Source organism: Amblyomma mixtum, chromosome 2, assembly GCF_055824585.1.
Source record: "Amblyomma mixtum isolate Tamu chromosome 2, ASM5582458v1, whole genome shotgun sequence".
In the NCBI taxonomy this organism is placed as follows: domain Eukaryota; kingdom Metazoa; phylum Arthropoda; class Arachnida; order Ixodida; family Ixodidae; genus Amblyomma; species Amblyomma mixtum.
In genome coordinates this window covers 311,232,739-311,255,925 of record NC_143013.1, presented here as the reverse complement: position 1 = coordinate 311,255,925, position 23,187 = coordinate 311,232,739, and the positions used below count along the sequence as shown (strand labels likewise).

The following is a 23,187-nucleotide window of genomic DNA, read 5'->3' as shown; positions in this document are numbered from 1 at the left end:
AACAAGCTTTTTATAACCTCAAAATCTGGTGTCTTACTAGTTTTAAGGCTCCGCTCATTAGTGGTGCATGTGCAATCTCTGGAGCTGGACGCATTAACAGTACCTCAGATCAAGTCCCTCTTTCTGCCAAATGCTGTCCATGATGCGAATGACCTGCAGTGTCAGCATGTCCTGACGCAAGTCTGGAAGAAAAACACGGACACCACACATGATCAAAAACAAGCTTCTCTCAGCGTTTGCTATTCAAATTTAATGATAAGCTCTCTCACTAGCAACAACACTGGCCGATAAAAGTTCTAAACTGCTACTTCCTAAACCTACGAAGTACCAAAGTAGATGGTGACAGCTGTACGGCATGGAAGGCTAACCAGCACCTCCACCAGGTGTCACGTTGTAGTGACGGCAGTCCAGCGGTCAGGAAGACACCAACAAGACTTGGAAACGAAGCTCTTTATTTGGGCTGACTTGCGCCCGCAAAAGAACTGAATCACCCGGCGGCGGCGTAAGCAACAAATGTGCTCGTCAGTCGTCGAACTACAAACGCCCGCTGCTCGCGGCATCGCTCAATTTAATGCCGGCAAGGAAACCTCGAGGTAACAGGTCAAGATCGATACAGCCCTTCATGGCTGTGATCAATCGAGATCAGTCCGGTCGCTTCTCGCGTCACGAACAAAAATGATAACACCCTTTTCCTGCGGCCTTGAGGTACGGCCACTACAGTGATATGTGGCATTACCCCCCCTACCAAAGAAGTGTCGCCTCGACGCTTCAAAAATGAAAATAAACACGGAGAATGCAAACTTCGAGTCCTTTAGCGCTCATAATATGGCTTCAGGTGTACGACATGTACGACTTCCAGGCGTGTGCATCGTCGCTGAGATGCTGTCGTGCCGTCGAGGATGACTTCATAGTCGAGGTCACCGATGTGACGGAGAACCCTGTACGGGCCAAAGTAGCGTCGCAGCAACTTTTCACTCAATCCACGGCGGCGAATTGGCGTCCACATCCAAACACGATCACCTGGCTTGTAACGCGTGTCTCGTCGGCGCAGATTGTAGCGTCGGGTGTCGGCGTGCTGCTGGTCTGTAATGCGAAGCCGCGCAAGTCTTCGGGCTTCCTCGGCGTGATGAAGGTAGGCAGCGACGTCGAGGTTGCCTTCATCTGAAACTTGCAGGAGCATTGCGTCGAGTGTTGTCGTGGGCTTCTTGGCGTATACAAGCTGGAATGGGGTAGACCTGGTTGTTTTCTAGACGGCAGTTTTATAGGCGAAGATCACGTAGGGCAGAATGGTGTCCCCTGTCTTGTGTTCGGCATCGATGTATATGGAGAGCATGTCTGCGATGGTTTTGTTCAGATGCTCTGCGAGTCCGTTGGTTTGTGGAGCGGTGGGCGTTCGTAGTTCGACGACTGACGAGCACGTTTGTTGCTTTCGTCGCCGCCGAATGATTCAGTTCTTTTGCGGGCGCAAGTCAGCCCAAATAAAGAGCTTCGTTTCCAAGTCTTGTTGGTGTCCTCCTGACCGCTGGACTGCCGTCACTACAACGTGACACCTGGTGGAGGTGCTGGGTAGCCTTCCATGTACTGGACACCCCCTGCAAGTCCTGATGCCAGCCCTTTGAGTCATTCACCGGAGGACCTGACTCCAGTCCACCACGCAAGCCGATGTCTGCTAGGGGACGCACCTGAGTTCAGGACTCTGCCGGACCCCACCCGGAAGCGAAAGCAAGTGGCAACGTCCACCAAGAGCTTGCCCCAGACGACAACTCCAATCATTCTGCAGCAGCCCCGGGTGCCACCAACCTTCGACGCTTCGCCTGGTGCCGACCCCGAAGAATGGCTGGAACAATTCGACCGTGTAGCTATCTTTAACAACTGGAACGATGCCATGAAATTTAGGTACGTTTTCTTCACCTTGGAGGGACCAGCAAGAATCTGGTTTGAGAATGAGAAAGCCAGCCTTACGAACTGGGAAACCTTCAAGGAGCAGCTTCTCAAGACTTTCACAAACGTCGTGAGAAAGGAGAGAGCCCAGCAGCTGCTACAGCCTCGCAAACTGCCTGGACATCGCTAACAACGATAACCTGCGGGAGGTTATCCGTCAAGTTGTGCGAGAGGAGCTCCGACGATTGCTGCCAACGGGAATGAGCCGCAGCTTTTATCGCTCACAGACGTCATCCGGGACGAGGTTCAACAGGCCTTGGGTGTGATGCCGACAACCACACAGCCTCTGCAGCCCACAGCCATGACTTACGCCGCAGCTGTGCGCCGTCCTGCACCTCGACGACGGGACCCAAGCCCCTATCGGCCTCAGCCAACTGCGTTGGATCGCCGCCCTCTCGCCCCGACCCGCCCGTCCTACGAGCATTGCACACAGCCAGGGAAATGCGACGAGTGGAGAACTCCCGACCAGCGCTGCCCACTATGCTTCCACTGTGCAGAAGCCAGTCACATTCTCCGGTACTGCCCATACAGGAGAATGGGCATCTGAGGGTTCTCTTACGACGCCCCACGACCCCGACCCGGCCAGCGACCAGTCGAAATCGAGGAGTTTTTGCGTCGGGAATAATACTCATCGCCGAGCCGCCTATCACGTTCCCCGTCGCCATCATCACCCCGCTTCATACCTTCTAGCCGAGGCTACGCAGTGCGTGAACACTCCCCCAGCCCCCGAAGGTTAAACTGAATAAAGCAGCCTCTGGAGGTGAGGTTGCTTCTGAGCGCAAACGAACGGCCACTACAGTGGTACATGGCAATATAAAGTCCTACTTAAACCTTGAGTCCTGCCGTTTGCTCGTACCAGTGATAGATACCATTAGTTTTATTTTATTGATAGTGTTTCTAAAGCCACTTTAGAGCTCTCAACTGTAATTTTAACAAAATCTGTGCATCTTTGTTAATTTTAAGCCCACTATTGATATTGCACGTTACCCAGGCAGCGTGGCAGTTGTGTCCATAGAGTTGCATATGCTTACTACACTAACGTTATATCATGCCCCAAACGTGAGGGCTTGCAGATACCATCTACCATAGAGGAAAACGAGACTGCCATATTGAAAATTAGGTATTAGATTGTTCTGCTATGCTCCTCAGCACCACAACCAGGAATTAATTTATTTGGGCAAGGAGCTTTCGACTGACACGAAAAAATAGCCGATAAATGTCAGCAGACTGTTCCTTCAAGCACAGTGCAGAAGAGTGTTGATGTATTAGTCTAATTCCCTGGTAACAGACAGATTAATGTGCAACTAGAGTTATGACATGAAAGGCAACCTTACAAGTGCCTATGATTGTGCAGCTCGTTATTATAAACTTTGACAGATACTTCAAACAGATCCAGGTTTCAGAAAAAGATGATATGTCACCTCATTTTGCAAGCCAAATTTTGCATTACTTACATTTCATTATACTTTTTTACCCACAAGTTGCCAACAAATCTTTTTGAAATTTTAAAGAAGTTTCAAAAATGTCACAAGTAGGCCAGGGCTTCCCTGACAACTTCAGAGTAAAAAACAAGCACTGGAAACAAAAAGCAAGCACTAAAGAATTGAAGCACAGTGTAGAAAGGGCAAAATTTTCTTTCATAACAGCACAGGCCAACCCAGTAATGCAGAGAAAAATATTTTCCTCATACACAGTTAGACAGTAAATATGCAATATACTATGCCAATGAACCCATAGTAGCGGAGGGTTTCGGAGTAATTCTGACCACCTGGGGTTCTTTAATGTGCACTGAGATTTCAGTGAAAAATTTTTACACTTGACCTTAATGAATCTGTAGTGGATCCTGCAGCTGGGACTCTAACCTGCAACCACATGATCAGTAGTAGAACATCACAGCTGCTAAGCCACTATGACAGTTATCGTAAAGTAAATTTGGTATGGAGAAATACACTGCAAACATACAAATATGAAAAAATAAATTTTTGCAGCCTATGGCAAATATACCATTACGAGGGTCTGTTGTGGAACCTTTTAATTTATTTCCTTTCATAAACAGCAACAAAGCTTCTGATTGCAGTAGATCAGCAAGACACACACAAAACACTGACTTAACATCAATGTCTTGGCACAAGCTCAAGTCTAGCAGCTTCCATATTTGAAAATTTAAGCTAGCCCCTTACCTGTAACTGATGCAGTAACCAAGGTACAGCGGAATTAGAAAGATTAATTTATACTTGGGTTCAGAAGGTCCAAAATTCAAACAGGTTTGCAAGAGCCTATACAGACTCAGAATTAAGAATAAGCTCACTGGCTGCAGTATTACAGGGGATGCTAAAAAAAAAATACATTTTTTTTACTGCCGTCTTAATGAAAAACAAAGGTTAGAAAATATGATTTCTGAAGACAGTCCTAACACCCCTTCCAGGTGCCTCTGGTTTATGAAAAGATCAAAGGCGCAAAGCTTACCATCCCCATTCTTGAAGATAATCTCATGGTGGTCGAGAATCTGCTCTGCCAGGTGGTCAGGGTTCTTCCACAGCAACCAGAGTGGCTTCTTGGCAGAGTCAAGTATTCTGCACTCGTTCACACTGGAAGAATACAAGAGACAAGAGCTTAGAAATAACCAAAAAATGAAATACAAGAATTGCCATCACCGGCCCATTCCGCAGATAAAAATACGTGCGTCGACACCAATTTTCGAGGTGAGGATTCCAGAGGTTATGCTACAATGCCATTCACTTATGAATGATGGCAACCTGTTCTTTTCGGTAATCACGCCAAGAGTTTGAATCGACCAGCGGCAACACTTTTAAATCCAATTTTCTTGCCAATTTTGCTGCCTGACAAGCATCGAGGCAGCCACACAGAGCAAGAGAATCAATTTTTACGGAGAAAAATAATTCGATGGAATTGTCTTCAGTGTCCCGTTAAGATAATCAGAAATCAGCACCTCAGAATACAGTGAAAGCCCGTTAATTCGACCCCCGTTAATTCGGAAAATCGGATAATTTGACATGCACGCGAGGTCCCTACAATTATACATAGGAGTCTATGGGGTGAAACTCTCATTAATTCAAACAAATTTTGCCGCGCGTCGGTTAATTCAACTTCACTCCGCAGCCCGCCAAGCCAGTGCGCCGAGAGCAAAAAGAAAAAAAAACACTGCCACGAGCGGCACTACTGTACGGCTGGTAGGCCATCCGTATGCTCATCGTCATGAGCAGCGTGAGAGAGGGTGAGGGAAGCGAGGTTAGCGGCGGCCGAAGCGGCCGGCATCTTTCTTGGTGCTTTGTTGTGTTCCAGCAGTCTTACTGGTGTTGTCCGCTTAACCCTATCGACAGCAAGTCTCATTTTCGCGTGTGTCATCGTTTCTGCGTGTTCTTGCTGCTACGGTCGCAGTTATTTAACCGTAAGACGGCGCCTTTTTTGGTAATTGAGCGCTTTGCCAAAGTGTTTACTGCGCTGCTTTCGAGTGGGTAGCGCGCAGTGCCTGCACACCTCACCTTTGTGTCCTGTCAGCTGACCGAGTATAAAATAACTCAAGAAGTGACAGGCGCTGCCAATGACGACTCATCGGAAGGTGACGATTGTGAGCAGTTGCCCCCAAATGCCGAAGCGCACGGTAAAAAAAGCTGCAGAAGCCTTGTCCATGCTGGAAGACTTCTGTGAACAAATTCCTGATGGTGCGTGTGCTGTGCAGCACCTGGCAGCTGTTATAGAGCTATCATAGTCGCTCAAATTCGCTCGAAAAAGCAGACGATGATAACAGATTTCTTTGCCAAATAAAGGTACGTCCTGTTGCGGCAAGCATTGGTTTTTGTTGTTCATTCGATATTTCGACATTCGGATAATTCGACAATTTTTCGCGGTCCCGTCAGTGTCGAATTAACGAGCTTTTACTGTAGTTTCACTTTTCTACTCCACTACTTCAATTTCAATACACATGTTGATTTAAGATTAACAGTAATTTCAACAAGAGGACAGGACCTTTATGGATGGTGCAAAATGTGTAAGCTCTCAAAGCAGCACACGAGAAGCATGTTCTGCAAGTTTCTAAGCGCAGCCTCACATTAAGTCTCCCAGGATGCAGCTGTTGTTCAAGGGGGACGGAAAATGCTGCAGCGCCTCCAGGAAGTCGGGCTTTGAAAACTGTTCTGTGAGATACTTGAGCCTTTCCTGCAAAAAGGGAATAAAACAAAAACACATAATGCGCTAAATGCGAGAGGATAAAACAAATAGGCACTTAGACTTCTTTACAGAGCTTGAAATTCGACAGCTGAACGTGAGGAACACTGAATTAGCAAGCATTAACAATACAACACACTACAGTCGAACCCCGCTACAACAAAACTCATGGTACCCATGAAAAATTTCGCTAAAGCGGAAACTTCGGTATCGAGCAATCAGCTTAGAACAGTAACAAATTAGACTAGAATGTTCAGAAATAACATTTATTTCCATAACCCAGTCACCTTTGGCAACTTTCACCATTTAGGTGCAATTTTCCCAGTTCTTTGTTGCACTGCGACCTCGTCTAGTAGTCATTGCGACCTCGTCTCACAGTTATAGCTGACCGATCTCTGAGGACCTAGCGGGATGTTCAAGAATTTGAAAAAGCCTAAAAAAAAGAACTTCTCAATCACATGATAGTTTTCTGCATGACCTCAAGCTTCCATGCTACTGCACCACTCTTGATACCAGCCTACGCCGTGCCATCATCGGCTCATCGTTCACAGTCACTGATGAGTTCATGTGATTGAACAAAGCTTAGAGAGAACAGCAAAACATTGCATGGTGGAAAGTTCACAGCACTCATCACACAAAGGACCTAAAATGGGAAGGCGCAGAAAACAAAGGTTACCTTCGGTGTGTCATCCTTTCGCTCCTTGAGCGAGTCGGTGAGCTGAGTGAGTTTTTCCAAGGCACCGACTTGCCGCACCACCGACTTGAGGTGGGTGCCAATGCCACGACAGAATCCTTCCAGCAGCAGGCCAAACCGGACGGCCACAGACGGGTCATGCATCTCAGACCTACAGCACCACACAAGGAGGGTGCAGTGCTTTTTAGTTCATCAGTTCCTTAATTTTTATCAACCAAAAACCTTACATGTAGGCACAGTCAGCCAACACTCAACCAAACTCTCACTGAATCTCTAAGCTCTCACACAGCCTCAGCCAGACATGAACCATCATCAGGCATCAGTCATGCAAAGAAAATCACAGAGTGCTAGTCAGGGAAGGAATCAAACCATCGACCGCTTTATTTTGAAGCTAGCATACTGACTCAACTAGACGGCCTTGAGTAGCAAATGTTAGAAAGATATTATGCTGCTGGCATTGCACACAACCTAAGAGAAGACAAAGCTCAGAACACCATAGTGAGAAAAATGACGGCAACGAACACACTATGGAAAGAGACAACAGTGAACAAGTGTTCACGTGCCTCTAACTGTTCTATGCTTAGTTATGCTTCTAACTAAAGGATAGGCTGTGTGCTGCTTTGCTAAATGCTGCCAAAGACATAAGAGACTCGGACTCACTTCAGGTGCCAAAAGAAGAAGTGGCCAATGTTGTAGTTTAGCAAGGAGCGCCTGATCAGAAACTTTCCGAGATCGTTTTCCAGGTATGGCTCATACTTCAGCACCTGCAAGCCGTAAGTAAGGAGAAAAAGATATTCCTCACTCAACAACCCTCAGTACTTATTTCAGATTTATAACTTGACTTTCTTCATGAAGTCTGCAAAGCAAAGTCATGCTGGCAAAAGTATTTCACAAAGTTAATAAAGATGGCCCATTTGCAATGCACAGCGAACAACAGTTGGATTTCATTTCCAAACTTTGTCAACAATAACAAGCAACATGCCTAAAGAGAGCCTTCCAAGAGCTCCCTGCAAGCACCACTTCCTGCAACAGTGACCAGAGTCCTTTGCCGAGTGTATACTGAAGGTTATTCACTCAGAACACAGAGGCAGGAAGCTAGAGAGAAAACTATCATTTTGTCATCAAGTATATTAAACCTGTAAACCTGTAATGCCTGGTGTATCACCTGCGATACAAAGTGTAAAACTGTGCACAATCTTCAATTCTACTCGCATAACCCTGCTTTTATACATATTTATCAACACAAGGTCAAAGTATCAGATGCCGGAGACACAGGAGGCTTGCTGAAAGATAAATTTATGTCAAAACTAACTCTAATGGTAAAACTGCCTCAAGTTTTTGATGTTATAATGGTGCAATGGCAGATCATAGAGCAGTTCTGAATTTTGCTCTTGAATTATCTATGTGCCTGCATATTTGCGGCCAGTTTTATTAAATATCATAATTAGCCAAATTTAATTATGCCGCAACCATCATTTTCTAAATTAATCTCCCAGCTTTATACATTTCTGCAAAGTAAGGACCACTGGTGAGAAAATCCAGGAAGTGCACAACTTTTATAAAATACGGATTCATAAGCATTAACAGGTTAACCCAAACCAGGTGCACATATGCTAAGGAAGCCTCAATGCCACTGCCAGCAATATGTCAGTTTTATAGGAGACTAGCTTAAGGGGGGACACTGGTCCTGGAAAAAAAATTTTTTTTAATGAAGTCACAGTTACGAAATCTTCAGGGAGTATGTATTTTTGTGTGCTGATTTTAGATGTGTCATTTAATTTCATGTACAACAATTCCTTGAGCACTTGTGCAATTTTTATGCTAGTATTTTGCGGAGAGTTTTGAAGAAAATTTGCTGCGGGAAACTCACTGAAATGTATGCCATTGGGTTCTCTTGACACCAAGGAATACAATAAGGGTGAAATTGTCTTCGTGCCTATCATAGAACTTAGGTTATAGAGTTTTGAAGTTGTCACTTCAGAAATGAGAAGGAAAGTGTGTATTCCTGTTCCTGAAATGGCAGCTTCAGTACCCTATAACTCAAGTTCTATGTGAGCCAGGATGATAATTTTACCCTTATTGTATTCCTTGGTGTCAAGAGAACCCAATGGCATACATTTCAGAGAGTTTCCTGCAGCAAATTTTCTTCAAAACTCTGCGCAAAATAATTGCATAAAAAGTGCACAAGTGCTCAAGGAATTGTTTTACATGAAATTAAATAACATATCTAGAATCAGTGCACAAAAATACATGTGCCCTGAAAATTTCATAACTATGACTAAATTAATAAAATTTTATTTTCAAGACCAGTGTCCCCCCTTAAAATCTATAGTCGCACAAAGCTTACATCCCCAAACAACTTCTGTGGGTTTGCATCCAACAGGTAACATGAAATGACATCCTTTGATTCACCGCATCCGCACGCCCAATGCGACAGAGACCCAAGTAATAGTCGAGTGTGCCGGCAACCACACCTGGACCAGCTGGAGGAGGTACTGGGAGAGCAGTTCATCAGACAGGCCGTCCAGCCACTCCACGGCGTACTTGCGGACAAACATGTCCGCATACTTGCAGTCCAGGAGCTCCAACGCAGTCTCTGGGGACACCCGCTTCCACTTCCTCAGCAGCCGGTACAACTTTGGGCAAAAAGGGAAAGCACTCCATAATGCAAGAGCTAAAAAAAAAAGCCAATCAGTGGCCATGGGTCAATACAAGAAAAGTGATGGCATCATCCAGTGGCAATGCACTACAAGCAGCTCCTGAAAATTCCATACCAGAGGTTGCACTGTAAATATAATGCTCTAGAAAAAATATTAGGCCGCCGCGGTGGCTCAGTGGCTATGGTGCTCGGCTGCTGGCCCGAAAGACGCGAGTTCGATCCCGGCCGCGGCGGTTGAATTTCTTTGGAGGAGAAATTCAAGGCCCGTGTACTGTGCGATGTCAGTGCACGTTAAAAGAACCCCAGGTGGTCGAAATTTCCGGAGCCCTCCACTACGGCGTCTCTCATACCCTTAGTCGCTTTGGGACGTTAAACCCCATAAACCAAACCAATAGTGTACGCGGCAAGGGGTGGCTGAATAAAATTAGCAGATCTTAGATGAAACTGTACAAATCAGCTGCACAGCTTAACCTTTTAATGCCCAAATTATGAAGGAATATAAAAAAAAACATCATTACCTCCACACTATACTAGCTGATGTATCGACTTTAAAAAGTCAATATCAAGAATTTTTCAACACCACTAAAATTCAAGAAATCGGTAGGCCGTGAATTTGAGACAATGGGCATTTGGTCCATTTAATTAGGGTGAGTTATGTATAAGACCAATTCAAACGCCTCGAACAGACTTGAAGGACAAGGGACAATAGAAAATTTTTATCCAACTTTGCCCACAGAAACTGTCAGAAAATGAAGGGTGAGGAGTTGTTGAGCACTGGCAGGAATTCGTGAATGCGCTCCCCTCTTTCTTCACACAGCCTTCTCACAGTGGCAGCAAACATTTTAATTAGAAAGCACTGGCTGCTGAGAACATGTTGACATCAAACTGTTTGCAGTGAATCCATAACACTGGACATAAAACGATTAATTCGTAGCTGAACTGGTTTGCATCTAGCATGGCTTCTACCCAGGCAGACACTCAAATGTCACCATGCCAGACTTCCAATATTGTAATCACAAGGCAGGTTCCCAACATATGAATGCATGACGTGAACAACCTAACCATTCTGAACAACCAATTTCTGTAAATTTGTGTTGGGTCCAGCAATGCCCCATCATAAAAATGCAAAGTTACAATTTCGCAACTTTAGGAGCTAAGCACTACTGGTCACTAGGAGGGCACAACAATGGATGCCTCGCAGGAGAGCAGCAATTTCGGTGCGAGGTGCAGGAGACAATATAAGCAACAGGAGAGCTGTGGATATGTATCCCTGCTCCGTACCTGAGCCACATGGTCCCGACTGTTCCACTTGCTGGCGTCCAGCAGCTTGGGAAGGGAGTTGGGCACCGTGTAGCAATAGTAGCGCATCTTCCACAGCAGCATTTTCTCCTGCTCCGAGATCTCGGACAACGGATCACGCTTTATTATCTCCTGTACTTGCTCCTTCTCCAGCTCTGTCCAAGACTCTGGATTCTGTGATCACAAGGTGAGGAGGGTGAGAAAAAAAACTTTAAAAATCTGCAGTCATGCCGACAGACGCTGGATGAGACTAGTGCAGGAATGCCTGCGCTCTTCCTATCCTTACAACTTGCTCTTTCTCCCTTGCGCAACACCAAGCGTGGCCTAGCTCGAGCTCCCCAGTACTACCGCACCTGTTCTCTCCTCATTCATAGCCCCTGCAGAAATTAAATGCATTCCTGCATTTATAAGGATGCACATGCGTATATTAGAATGTGAGCCCTCAAAGAAGGCCCTTGTATTCTACCAAGTCTACTCATATTCTTATTTCATGCCTGCCTGGATGACATTTTATTTTTTTCCTCGAGGGCCACCTATATAACTAGGTTTTTGTACTCGGACAGAAAACTATGCACATGATGGATGCAAAGGTCCGTGAGTGCAGACAGATGTCAAACGGATTCCCACATCAAAAGTACATTGAAATCAAATCAGTCCAGCAGCATCCAAGCACTAATCTGCCCTGCCTCAATGCAAGGACTGTCAAGAAAGAGCGAAAGGAGGCCGCCCCTCACCTCTTCCCCCAGGGACTGCAGGGGAGCAAGAAAGGAGGCGTACTCCTCAATCTGCTCCATGGAGGGGAAGAGCACCTGGCCGGAGAAGCGGTCAAGCTCGATGACCAGGCAGGGGGCCTCCCGGTTGGGGTTGGAGCCCGTGCTGCCCAGAGGGTTGACCAGTTCATCCATGCCCTTGGGCACGGGCCACAGGTGGAGGTTCACGCGGCCGCTTAGTAGCACACTTTTGTAGTCAAACAGGCTCACATTGCCCCATGCTATGGCACACCTCTCCTGCAAGTGAGGTAAACACAGAGAAGGCCATCGAAAGGTTTTCCAGGCTTGAGCGAGTAATGGTCACATCAACGGCTTCTGCTGAATTCCTTGGAGTGCTTTTTTTGGTTTCTCCGAGCACAGGTCCCCAAGCATGCCTCAAACCTCACCTTTCCTTCGCCTAGTTTATTTTGAAGCTGACCCACGGTGTGAGAATATATTTGTATTCTTACACAGTGGACTGACCACACTGATGGCTTTTTGCGCATTGTTTCACTATACAGCCAGCCATTATTAATGGCCATTTTTTAAAGGCCATGTGCCTATGTGCTTTTTCTTTGCATCCATCTTAGGCAGGAAAGGATGGACACCAGGACATGTGGGGTTCTCTGGCACCTTTAGAAAGTCATTGGGGACACCCTAAGGCCGACACGTTGGGAACCCTTGGGTCAAAAAAAAAAAAGGTACACAGTCCGGGTCCATCTCTTTGCTCATAGTATGTAAGCGCAAAGTGTTTTTGCTGAAACAAGATGCAGAAGTGGAGAAGCTCCCAAATATAAAGCAGGTAAAAATAACTTGATAAATGGTGCAAAATAGCTAGGCAAAACTATGTCACTGTTCGAAAATTAGGCGAAAGCATGCTGGATGCACTGAACATGATGTTCTGCTGCAGCAATGAAAATTTCTAGCGTGAGGTTTCACATAACCTTAACCAAACAAAATATTTGCGTGAAGTTCCATTATGCATGCCAAGAAGACACTTCACCATATGGTAACAACATGGTGGTGACGTAAAATACTAACCGTTTGGTTAGATGAGATGCAGGTGCTGAACTGCATTTGATTAAGCACAATAACCTTTATCTTGGCAAAGAACCACATAAAACATAGTTTATCATATCTACTTCTGTCCCCCGGACAGCTGAAATTTCTCAAGTACTTCTGTGTTCCGGCACTCTAGCTCAAATATTAAAAAACAAAATAGGGGAATAGGGGGATTAACTCTCATACTACAAACTCTACACCCCCGTGACAATTCGCAAGAACAATCTCTACCAATGTACCAATATTACTCTGCAATTGCATGAACTTTTAGTACTATGAGGAACAAAAGTTCTTGAGATTGCATCACTTAACGTTAAAATCCTCACTAAAGTAATGCATATGAAAGCAGCTATTCAGCTGTACATAAAGGTCCATCTAAATGCTTTTTATTCCTGCAAAAATAGAAAAAAAAGAGCCAGGGGCAAGCCAATAAATGTAGCGCACATCACCACATTGTTCTGCATTAAGGTAGGAGGGAAACCACCCAAGTGGCAGCAATCTTCAACATGTACACAGTGAAACTTGGGGAATACTGATGGGAATAACAAAAAGTGGTGTGTCACGCCACCCGGAACTCACCTCCCGTTTCTTGCGTTGAGAGACGGCACAGATGGAGACACACAACCTCGCTGAACGAGGAATGTCCGGAATGTACATTTGAAACTCCAGTGTTTCGTCCCACTTCGGGTTCGAGTGCACTACATGCTCAGTGTCTCGAAAAGGGCACAGAGACTCAGTGCCATGGTAGATGCCAACACGAACATATATCTACAAAGGCAAAAAACAAATAAGTAGAGAAAAATCAGTAACCCTCTCTGGCTCTTTCAAACATTATCTTTCTGTTCTTTTAGTGTATACGCCACATTCACACGATTTCCACAGTTACATGATTTATGTGCTCAGAGATTCAGAGCACAATGAAATAAATGCCTCAGTGAAAACTGCTTGATGGCCTAGGCACCGTGAGTATTAAAATAGTGTCACTCGAGGCAAGCCAGCAAAACGACAACAGTATAAATAAAACAATGAGCAAAACAAGACCAGCAACACCAACATCAAGGTTCAAGAAAGAGGGCCACAACATGAAAAGGACAGAACAAACTGAAAACATGATATTGAAAAAGAATGCTATGAGCCAGAAACACTTGGCATGCGTCAGTGTTTGTAACATCACAAAGTGAGACACGCTGCGAACTCCTATTTTTATTATCTTAAAAAAGTGTGCTACAACTTTCAGCAACTGAAGCAACATAAATCTTCTCCGTGTGTGAAACGTGAATAGTAACTAACAGCCAACATAAATAGCCTCCAGCAGGACCTTATTAATTCATATTGTAATTTTAATTTCTGGCTAATTATAACTGATGCTTTGGCACCATCAACATTAGGTTGGTTGATTGGTTAGTTTATGGGGTTTAACGTCCCAAAGCGACGCCGTAATGAAGGGCTCCGGAAATTTCGACCGCCCGAGGTTCTATCAACATTAAGTGTTTTGAGAAAAAGTTCTGTTTAATTCAAAGTCCACATAATTTGAACAAATTGCTATACCCCTACAAGTTTAAATTTTCAAGGGTCAACTACCCATTGTAGTAACTCAGAAGCTCTAGAGTTCAGCTCATGATTCCAAAGTCACAACATCGATTCCTGGCCACAGTGGCAGCATTTTGATGGAGGCAAAATGGAAAAATGCAGGTGTGCTGTACGATGCCAGTGCACATTAAAAAGGCCCGAACAGCTTAAATTAATCCGGCGCTCTCTGCTAAGGCGTCCCTCATAGTCCATGAGTTGCTTCGAGATGTTAAAAATTGACATAACCACCATGCACAGTCAAGAGTTAACTGTACTTTTGTCAAATTACAGGGAAGACACCGTACACATTAATGTGTAAGGGCCATACTTTTTTGCGAGATTTTGAAAGGATGCGACTCTTACACCAAAGCACCAGTTATCCCCCTCAATTTATCCATACTCAGTTTGCGTGACCAGCTGCATTTTATGAGAAATTTGGTTACACTGGCAGTAACGGCCCTCAATAAAACAGGGTTGCAGGGCAGTTTATTGGCAGACCTCACATCAGAACAAATTATTCCCAACAAGAGCAAAAATGAAGAAGCTGCCACAGTCTCGTAGCTTCCTGCAGAACGTGCAACACAAAAGAAATATGCACACATAGGATGCAATTACTGTATATGATGACTTTTATTTTTTCGAATCAGTGGTTGCCAAATTAGGGGAGCGGCCTTTATGAGAGTGTATGTGGTACGCAGAATGTGTATACAAGAAATAAGGCCAGGAACACAACATACCTTGTCCACGTCTTTGACATTGACGTAGGAGGCTCCAAGGATCTTTACTCGGAATGACTCATCCACTTTGTACAAGGAGACTGTGGGCTGGGTTGCCGACAAGGATGGGTTCCGTCGAACGTATGATGGGGTGATGTAATTCGAAGGAGGGATGGCTTTGTAGACTGCATCCTTGAGCATCAACATCAGCTGCGGTATGTCTCCCTTGGCTATACAGGTGCGTATGTACTTGTAGCGGCAGAGCGGGTACGTCTTGAGCAGGTACTGGTTGACACCACACACCTTGAGCAGGTAGTGGTGCTGGTGCTCTTGTGCGACGGCCACCTGCTCCTCGCGAGCCAGCCTCGAGCACTTGAGCTTCTTGAGGATGGCCTCGCGGATGACTGCCTCTGGCACCGTGTCTTTGTGCACCTCCAGCGTGTGCTTCTGCTTCTCCCCACTGTCCGACAGGCCCCACACACACACCATCACCAGCCCTGAGGCAGCACAGAGAAGACACGGAAGGTTCGAAAGCTATCACAAGGCTGCTTTCAGATGGCGCTCTAAAAGCTGGTCTTTCTACTACTGCGAAAGCTGACTGGGTGGTAGTAGAACTGATGATGATGATGAATTTTTATGGCGCAAGAACATCTGTGGCCAAAGAGCGCCATGGCACAACGTATGTTCCTTTGCTCAAGGTGGGGTCAATGACCCATTTTCCAAGCATTTCACCCTGAATAAGCCGAGCACCAGACCAGGGGAAAGCTTGTACCCATTGTATCACCGGTGGGTTTCCCGGCGGCACTGGGGATCGAACCCCGCAACTTCCCGCATGTGAGGTGGATGCTCAACCACTAGGCCACTAAAACATAGTAATAGAAATACTACATTTCAATTAGTTATATGGTTACTTACATATATTGTTTATAGAGATGCAGCAGACCCCGAGAGGGCAAAAAAAACTGACAATGGGCACATTTCTTGGCAACATCAATCTGCCACCAGTTAGGTGCCAAATTCGACAACACTGGTTGAAAAATGAAACAAGCATCCTGCAACAAGTACCTATTGAAGCCTTTAAAAAGGCTCTCTGGACACGGTTAAATTTGCCCTATAAGTAAGAATTATGCTCGCATCACTAATACAACCAATTCAGTACGTATAGACAAATATCCAGATGCTGTTTTCCAGGCTGACTGCAGACTCAGCATGTGGAATCAACGAGCCTGGAATGCTGCGCACAATGACACACAATAACAGGAACATGGTGATGCGTATGAATACATTTCCCAGCAATGCAGTAAATATTTTACCAAGTGTGATTGTTTTAGAATATGACCCCATATACTTGGACAGACTTGACTGCACTGAAGGGGTCCAAGCCTGTCTCATCAGTCCTATCCCTCATTTCTTTCAATGCCTGGCCATTCCTGGAGGATTTTCTGGCATTAGGACGGCTTTTGTATGGTGAGCAAAAATAACGTGATGTAGATGACTGGCTTTTTTCTTTACAAGAAGGGCAGGGTGCAATCCTAAGTACTTCAGTGAAAAAGAAGGCCATAACACAAGGACATATGACTAGTTGAGTGCAAGGAATACTGAACGTGATATGCTATCTGCCTCTGTAGTTTCCAGCCTACCTGCGGTGCCTAGAGCCAAGGGAAAGCACTAATGAGAAACTGCAGCGGTAGCAAAAAGGTGGCGCAAGGCTTCTTCAGAACAGCCTAGACGTCTCCCACCCAACCAGCTTCCCAAGCCAGGCACTAGCATAAGTCTTAGACACAAGGGGGTTGCCTACCAGAATAAACAATTGTACCACAAAACAGAGCACCTGTGTCTGAAAGATCATAACGCGTGCCAAAAAAACAGGTTCCGTCACACTCACTTTTATGCTACTAGGCATGGTACATACTATCTAACGATGCATGTTCTAATGAGGATATGTTATAAACTACATTCACAGATAACACTTGGTGAAAAACATCCATGCATAAAAAGGTATCAAACCACATAGATAACTTTACTTCACAGCCCCAGCAAAAAAAAAAAAAAGAGAAAGAGCAGCTATGAATAGATGAAACTATAGCGCTTCTAGTTTCTACAAAAAAAAGAAAAGCATACCTTTGTCAAGTTTCCGCTCAAGGTTTGCTGGCAGCTCTTCTGAACTTTCAATCTCAGGTGGATAGACGTACGAAGCACGACACTCTTCGCTCCCCGTATTTCTGGTGTCAACAGCATCTTTACAAACACTCAGGATGTTGCGGCGAAAGTCGATAACTTCTGAGTCCTTCATGTTGTCGAACTCATGAGCGCAGCCTCCAACAGCCAGCCCTTTTTTTTAATGAAAAACACAAAAATAAACTGAAGTGGGCACTCACTGCTCCAATTATACACCAGAAATGCAACCAAATAAATTGTCTGCGACAGACAAACAAACTCAGCAGTAAGGAACAATTTTTTTTTTTCACGCAGTCACACTTTCAACATGTCTTTTTTTTTTTTGTGAAGAGTTGCAGATGCAGCCACTCTGCTCATAAAATTCCCCACGTGAACTGTACAGCAAACGTGCAACAATACACCACTGCCATTTTTGTTTTGTCATGATCATACACTTGCAAAACATGTGAACAAAGATGGCTGCAGAGTTCCAGGTCTATTTGCAAGCTACATAGCAAAAATAAAATGGGTTCTTTTGTCGACGTGTCACTGTACTTACAACAAGGCCAGGCATGAGCTAGTGCTAGGATTGCTGCTGAATGCTGCCATGAGTGTAAAGTGTGTTCTGCTGCTACTGACGTTCAGATTTAATATCATTAAGAAGAAATTCAGCAAGTTTTCAGTTACATTTATTGACCAGGTTAAACATGACTAGTCATTTCAACTTATTTTTAACAGTCACTTCAAATGAAAGCAGGTCTGAATGTAAATTTCTGTAAGAAATTTATTCTTCGATCAACACAGTAAGAAATACATAGTAAGCAGGTAAGAAAATGCAGTTAAATGCCCATCAGCATTTTTTTATTTTTATTTATTTATTTTCTAAATTTAGACTTCTTGCACAAAACAGAGAACAAAAATTTTGAAACAAACCAATCAGTTAAAATCATCGTTTTTTCCCCCCATTGTTAAAGAATGGAATGCCTTATCTTCATCTCTCGTTGACATCTCTCGTTGACTGACAATGAAATGCTTGCATCATTATTGCAATTTGTTTTTATGCACTTTCCTTGTATTTGCACAACCGTACCCCCACTGCAATGCCACAAGTGGCACTGTAGATAATCAAATAAATAAATAAATAGGTAAATAAATTTTACCTTCTTTTTCTTTAACCAGCATAGATGGTCTGAACTTTCACAAGGACACATGTATGCAGGCAAGCTTTACCTCACCAGCTCCTTACCAGCTCTTGCTAACAACTACTTGTGACACAAAACACAAAGCAACTATTTACACACACACACAGGAAGCAAGCTTACCAAGCATGGCACAATGAAAGCACAACCTCGAGTCTATCTTCTGTTCTCACAACTTGCAACCTCCAAAAGTGCCTTACGGATTTCTGAGTTGAGTTTCTTCTCCTCGGTGTTGCCTTTGGGCTCCACAACTTTGAGGATGGGCTGGAAGAGGTGCAAGTCGCAGAGCCGGCGGTACTCATCATAGAATTCCTCCTTGTCGCCGTCGCGGGTGATGGACACAAATATGTACGAGGACGGTTCACCCAGGTGCCTATACAGCGGGTACTTCTGAGCATTTTCCCAGAGCTCCTCTGTGAGAACAACAGTTGAACTATGTTAGCTCACAGGAATATAAAGCTGCCACATCCTCCCTCAATCTGCATAATCTCCTTTACAGTTCACGGGACACACTTAGCTGCATTCAAGAACAACCGATGTCTGAAGTCACAGTGACAATCGTATGGTGCCAGTTTGCTAAGGTATTCAGATAAGACAACCAACCCCAGATAAGGCACCACATTACGTGCTGTCTCCTTCTTTACCTTTCTGAGAATGCACAAAGCCATGGGTAATGAAGCATGCAACTGATCCAATCCTGGTACAATTTTTTGTATGCACACGTAACGCGAAGTATGACTGCTAAACATGCTGTGGCTGAGCACGGTAAGATGACAGACAATTTATCTTGCACTTCAAGACTTTTCAAGGATGATTCATCTTCACGGACTTAGTATATGTCTTCTTTCTTTTCAACTCTGACGATTTGAGTATCCTTACACTTTTTCTACCTAATGGATGACTATTCACCTCCTTAGCTGGAGTTCTACAGACTATACAAAACTAGCTACACCACAAAGAAATAGGCAGCTGCGGACATGAAGCACGAATATACAAGAGCTTCATTCCATGGCAAGGCACTGTAGCACTGCAGGTACTCGAAATGGCTTAGGTCGAGAGAAATGCTGATGCTGACAGCACCTGGTAGCCGGGGAGACAAGAGCCCCCTGTATGTGTCCCATCTTTCCTGGAGAAACTGTCACCACAAATTGATCAATATAGGTGGCTGACTAAAATTGATTAAATTAACATAATTAAGCATGTTCAAATGCCACTGGATCAGATGTTCCCATCAGGCCCTTCTGCCACAGTCCCCACAGGGGACTCCACAACAGCAAGTAACTATTCCACCAGTGCATATGGCTCCACTATGCCTCTCTCATATGTGGCATTGAAAGGGAAGTTTTCCCACTATATTCCTGCTGCATGAGTTTGGACCAAGCACTGCAGGGTGCTGCAGCTCACCCTTGATGCTTTCCAATGTGGCATCTCTGGAGCATGAGAGGGGGATGATGATGCCTGTGGGTAGAAGGCAGTCCACCATTATGGTGTTGGGCATAATGGGGTAGCCCCATAGCTCTCCAGATGATGGCGGCATCTTGGACGCCTCCTGTAGACAGGTTTAGTCCAGGAATGCCAGCAAGATTCTTGTACTGCGTAAAAAAGAAGAGAAAAAGAAGAAAGAATATATCAGGTATACTACATCACCCAAACAAGCAAGCACTAACAAGCAATAAAAATGGTTGAGATGGGTTTTGAAAACTGGCACAACTAAATTTCAAGTCCCGTGCACAAGAGCACATCCTAAGGTGCCATGATTTTATGGGGTCAGTAAGCACGACAACATAAAGAAGGCAGAGGCAATGTTTATTAGGTTGCTGTGCTGTTGAACACTCTCTTGCGTTTGGCCTGCAAGAACAGTCTAGTGCATGGTACTGTCACGAGATGAGCGAGTTAAGCTTTGCTGCACTTCGTCGGTGCCTAGGGTGTAAGGCTGGCACTAGGAAAAAAGCTAGCTGTAGTTGGCAGCCTGAATGATACCTGTTGCTGAATGATGCCTGGTGGTTGGAGAAGGACAAGGAAGGCTGGCTGCATGCCAGCTGGTGCAGGTATACGGATTGCAGGAATGCATGGGGGGGGGGGTTGGAGAATAGCCTTAGTAAAGCCTGGCTTCAGGCACTTAAAAGAAATGTAGTTGGAACATCCTTGAATGTCGACAGTAAGAAACCTAGAACCACAGTCAAGAACACAGAAGGGGCCATCGTAGGGACATCAAAGAAACACATGCGTGCAAGTCGCCTGGGCAGACGGAATGTGGAAACATGAACGGAGTCTGCTATTGAGGGTCTGGAGCCTGGAGACACCAGCAGAAAGTGAGGAACTGTGTAACGCAGACAGATGGGTCGGAGATTGAGAAGGAGGCAGCAGAGTCGATGAATTCACCAGGAAGTAGCACCAGCAAGCCAAGGACAAACTTCGGAGCAGTACAGTGTAGATCCTGCTTCAATGTAACATGGAAGCTAAGGAGAACCAACAAGGGGTAGAGGCATTAGGCAGAGGGAATGCTTCTGAACAGCGAGTGAACCAATCAATGCAAGTTCGGCGATAGGAATGCCCATCATATCAACGTGGGGATCCTGTTGAGACATTCTGATGGAGGTGAAAAGAAACCAAAAGATGTTGTGCGTCCCTGAATCTCCTTGCTGATCGCGGGCCACAAGAAATGTTGAGTCAAGAGATGCTGCATGGCACAAATGCTGAGGTGGGAAAGACTGGAGGGCATCAAAGATGAGGAGGCAGAACGAGAAGAGGACTAAAAAACGTGGAGTGCCCATTTGTGTCACCAGTCATGGAGAAGCAGTGATCCAGAATACCTTGGAAAGGTTCATGACCTGCACACCCCAGTTTTGTGCTGCGGCAAGGCGAAGATTCCTTATTGACTCTCGTTCCCCGAAGGCAAAAAAATAATGTGCTTGCGAAAAGCTGACAAACTAGTTCATACACTAAGGAAGCAGTCAATTGCTAAGGCATTTAGTGATGTTAAAGTTTGGGAGTGATCACTTTCAGGAATTGATGTGCTGCCAGACAGAGGCAACACAAGAAAGGGGACAGGTGGTTTAAGCAATTAAATCTATCTCACATTTAACACTGGTTCCTGAACACAAGAAGTGAAAAAAAGAAAGGCAGCTAGTACATCATCAGCAAGTGTTACTGGTCACCCCATGGCAGCAAAGACAATCTGCACTCTGTCCCCATAAAATCAAACAGTGTTGTGAAAGGTAAAGCTGGCAGCAATTGATTAGGAACTACTACAAAATCATAATGCCACATAGGGTCACTCCCCTGTGCAATCATTGAAGCCAAAAATGCATGACCTACACTGAAAAAAAAAAAGCAGGTGACATTGCACAGGGGCAATACAATGACGTGCTGTGTCAAGTTTGTCAACAGATACACCATACTTGCGCATTTATGAATATGCAATGCCATATTCTGCATTGTATTGCTTCGTTTTCTTTTTAGCATGTCCTTTGCCATGGGTCACAGCATCCAATTGAGGTAGGCTGTAATGGACAATGTTAGATGCCATGCCCATGCCACTATTTAGTAGGCATGGTTGTGATAATAAATCTGAGTTTTCCCAGTTGAAGACAGGTAACTTCATTGGTTTGGTTTGGTTTATGGGGGTTTAAAGGGACACTGAGGAGAAATTGAAGCTGGCTTGTATCGACAGAATACCAGCTCCTGATTACAAAAACGCCACTCATACTGACAACAAAGCTCTTGTAACGTAGAAAAGAGCAAGAACCAAAATACAGGTATCGCCGCCACAGGCCAAACTCGCAAGTACAAGCGTGATGACGTCATAGGACAAAACAGTGTTGCTAGAACCAATGGTTCTAGAAACACTAGAACACGAGAAGGCACGAATCACTGAGGCGCAGCCATTGCATGCGCAAATCTCCTTGACGTCGCCAGATGGCGCCACGTATCCGGCAGCTACACGCGCGCCCGCAGCATCGGGACCAATCAGCGCCTGCTCCCCGGCAGTAGGCGGGCTCCCTGTATTCCGCTAGCGGTAACAAGGTACACGGTATGCTAAAGGTGTCTATTTGCTAGAACTTCGTTGACGACTTCGAGAACGGGATCCATCGTAACGCCGGTGCAAACGTAAACGAAGCAACGGTAGCGACGGCCGCAATAGCCGATAGATAGATGCCTTCAACGTGCGGCCGGCGGTAGCTTTGCTTTCGGCTGCTCCCAGGCCGCACTGCTGGCTTTCAGAAATCACGGAGTCTGCGTTACGTCATGTGCACGTCATGTTTCACGTCACTTAGTCCTGTGTCGTCATAGGAGAATCCCAAGTTTGAATCAAAGCGGCGGGAAAAACTTTTCAACTTCGAATCCAAATTTCTTAGAAATAAATGCATCTTTCGCTGCCGGCCAAGTGGCAACAAAGCCATGAAATGCCAAACTATCGATTTTACTGTAAAAAAAATATTGACAGAGCTCTCCTTACTGTCCCTTTAATGTCCTACAGTGGCTCAGGCTATCAGGGGCACCATAGTGAAGGGCTCTGGAAATTTTGATCACCTGGGGTTCTTTAGCATGCACTGACATCACACATTTCAAAACAATTAAAATCGCAGTGTCGTTGAGACTGCCAGCACTGGCCGCAACAGTGTACTGTTTGCAGACGCTGGCTAACAGGCACCAATGCTGCCAAGTGAGCAAGCATGCCAACGTATTTGAGATGCCTCAAAATAAGAAAAAACGATGGTCGATTCGCATAGTTATGCCAAATGCAAATTAGCTGCCTTAGCACTGTGTGGCAATTGTTTTGCATTGTTTATCTTGTCTTGCACTGTTTATCGCGGCTATAATTTGCTATTGCTACATGATTTAAGTGGTACAACAAGTATATTCTGTGTGTTACGTGAATTTGCATGGCACGGATAAAGCACAGTAGCTACCTGACACATTTATTACAGTGGTTCTATGCATGCGTAGAAGTCAT

The 23,187-nt window shown here is 45.0% G+C and overlaps 1 protein-coding gene across 3 annotated transcripts in view; it reads right to left on the bottom strand.

The window, feature by feature from the left end:
* Nucleotides 1–23,187, bottom strand: part of LOC149364966 (phosphatidylinositol 4,5-bisphosphate 3-kinase catalytic subunit alpha isoform-like) — a 37,222-nt gene that overhangs the window by 11,857 nt on the left and 2,178 nt on the right. For 2 of the 3 annotated variants that reach the window (XM_089574959.1, XM_089574958.1), the window contains 13 exons: nt 19,635–19,822; nt 18,431–18,643; nt 16,996–17,205; nt 14,896–15,371; nt 13,169–13,357; nt 11,513–11,785; nt 10,761–10,952; nt 9,295–9,456; nt 7,481–7,584; nt 6,803–6,971; nt 6,011–6,117; nt 4,408–4,529; nt 104–182 (listed from right to left, as the gene is read on the bottom strand). In XM_089574959.1, coding sequence (XP_089431085.1) covers nt 104–182; nt 4,408–4,529; nt 6,011–6,117; nt 6,803–6,971; nt 7,481–7,584; nt 9,295–9,456; nt 10,761–10,952; nt 11,513–11,785; nt 13,169–13,357; nt 14,896–15,371; nt 16,996–17,205; nt 18,431–18,643; nt 19,635–19,767 — 2,429 coding nt within the window. In that variant the 5' untranslated portion in view covers nt 19,768–19,822. Of the gene's footprint in view, nt 1–103; nt 183–4,407; nt 4,530–6,010; nt 6,118–6,802; nt 6,972–7,480; nt 7,585–9,294; nt 9,457–10,760; nt 10,953–11,512; nt 11,786–13,168; nt 13,358–14,895; nt 15,372–16,995; nt 17,206–18,353; nt 18,644–19,634; nt 19,823–23,187 lie in introns of those variants that run through there. The other variant, XM_089574960.1, reaches the window with a different exon arrangement.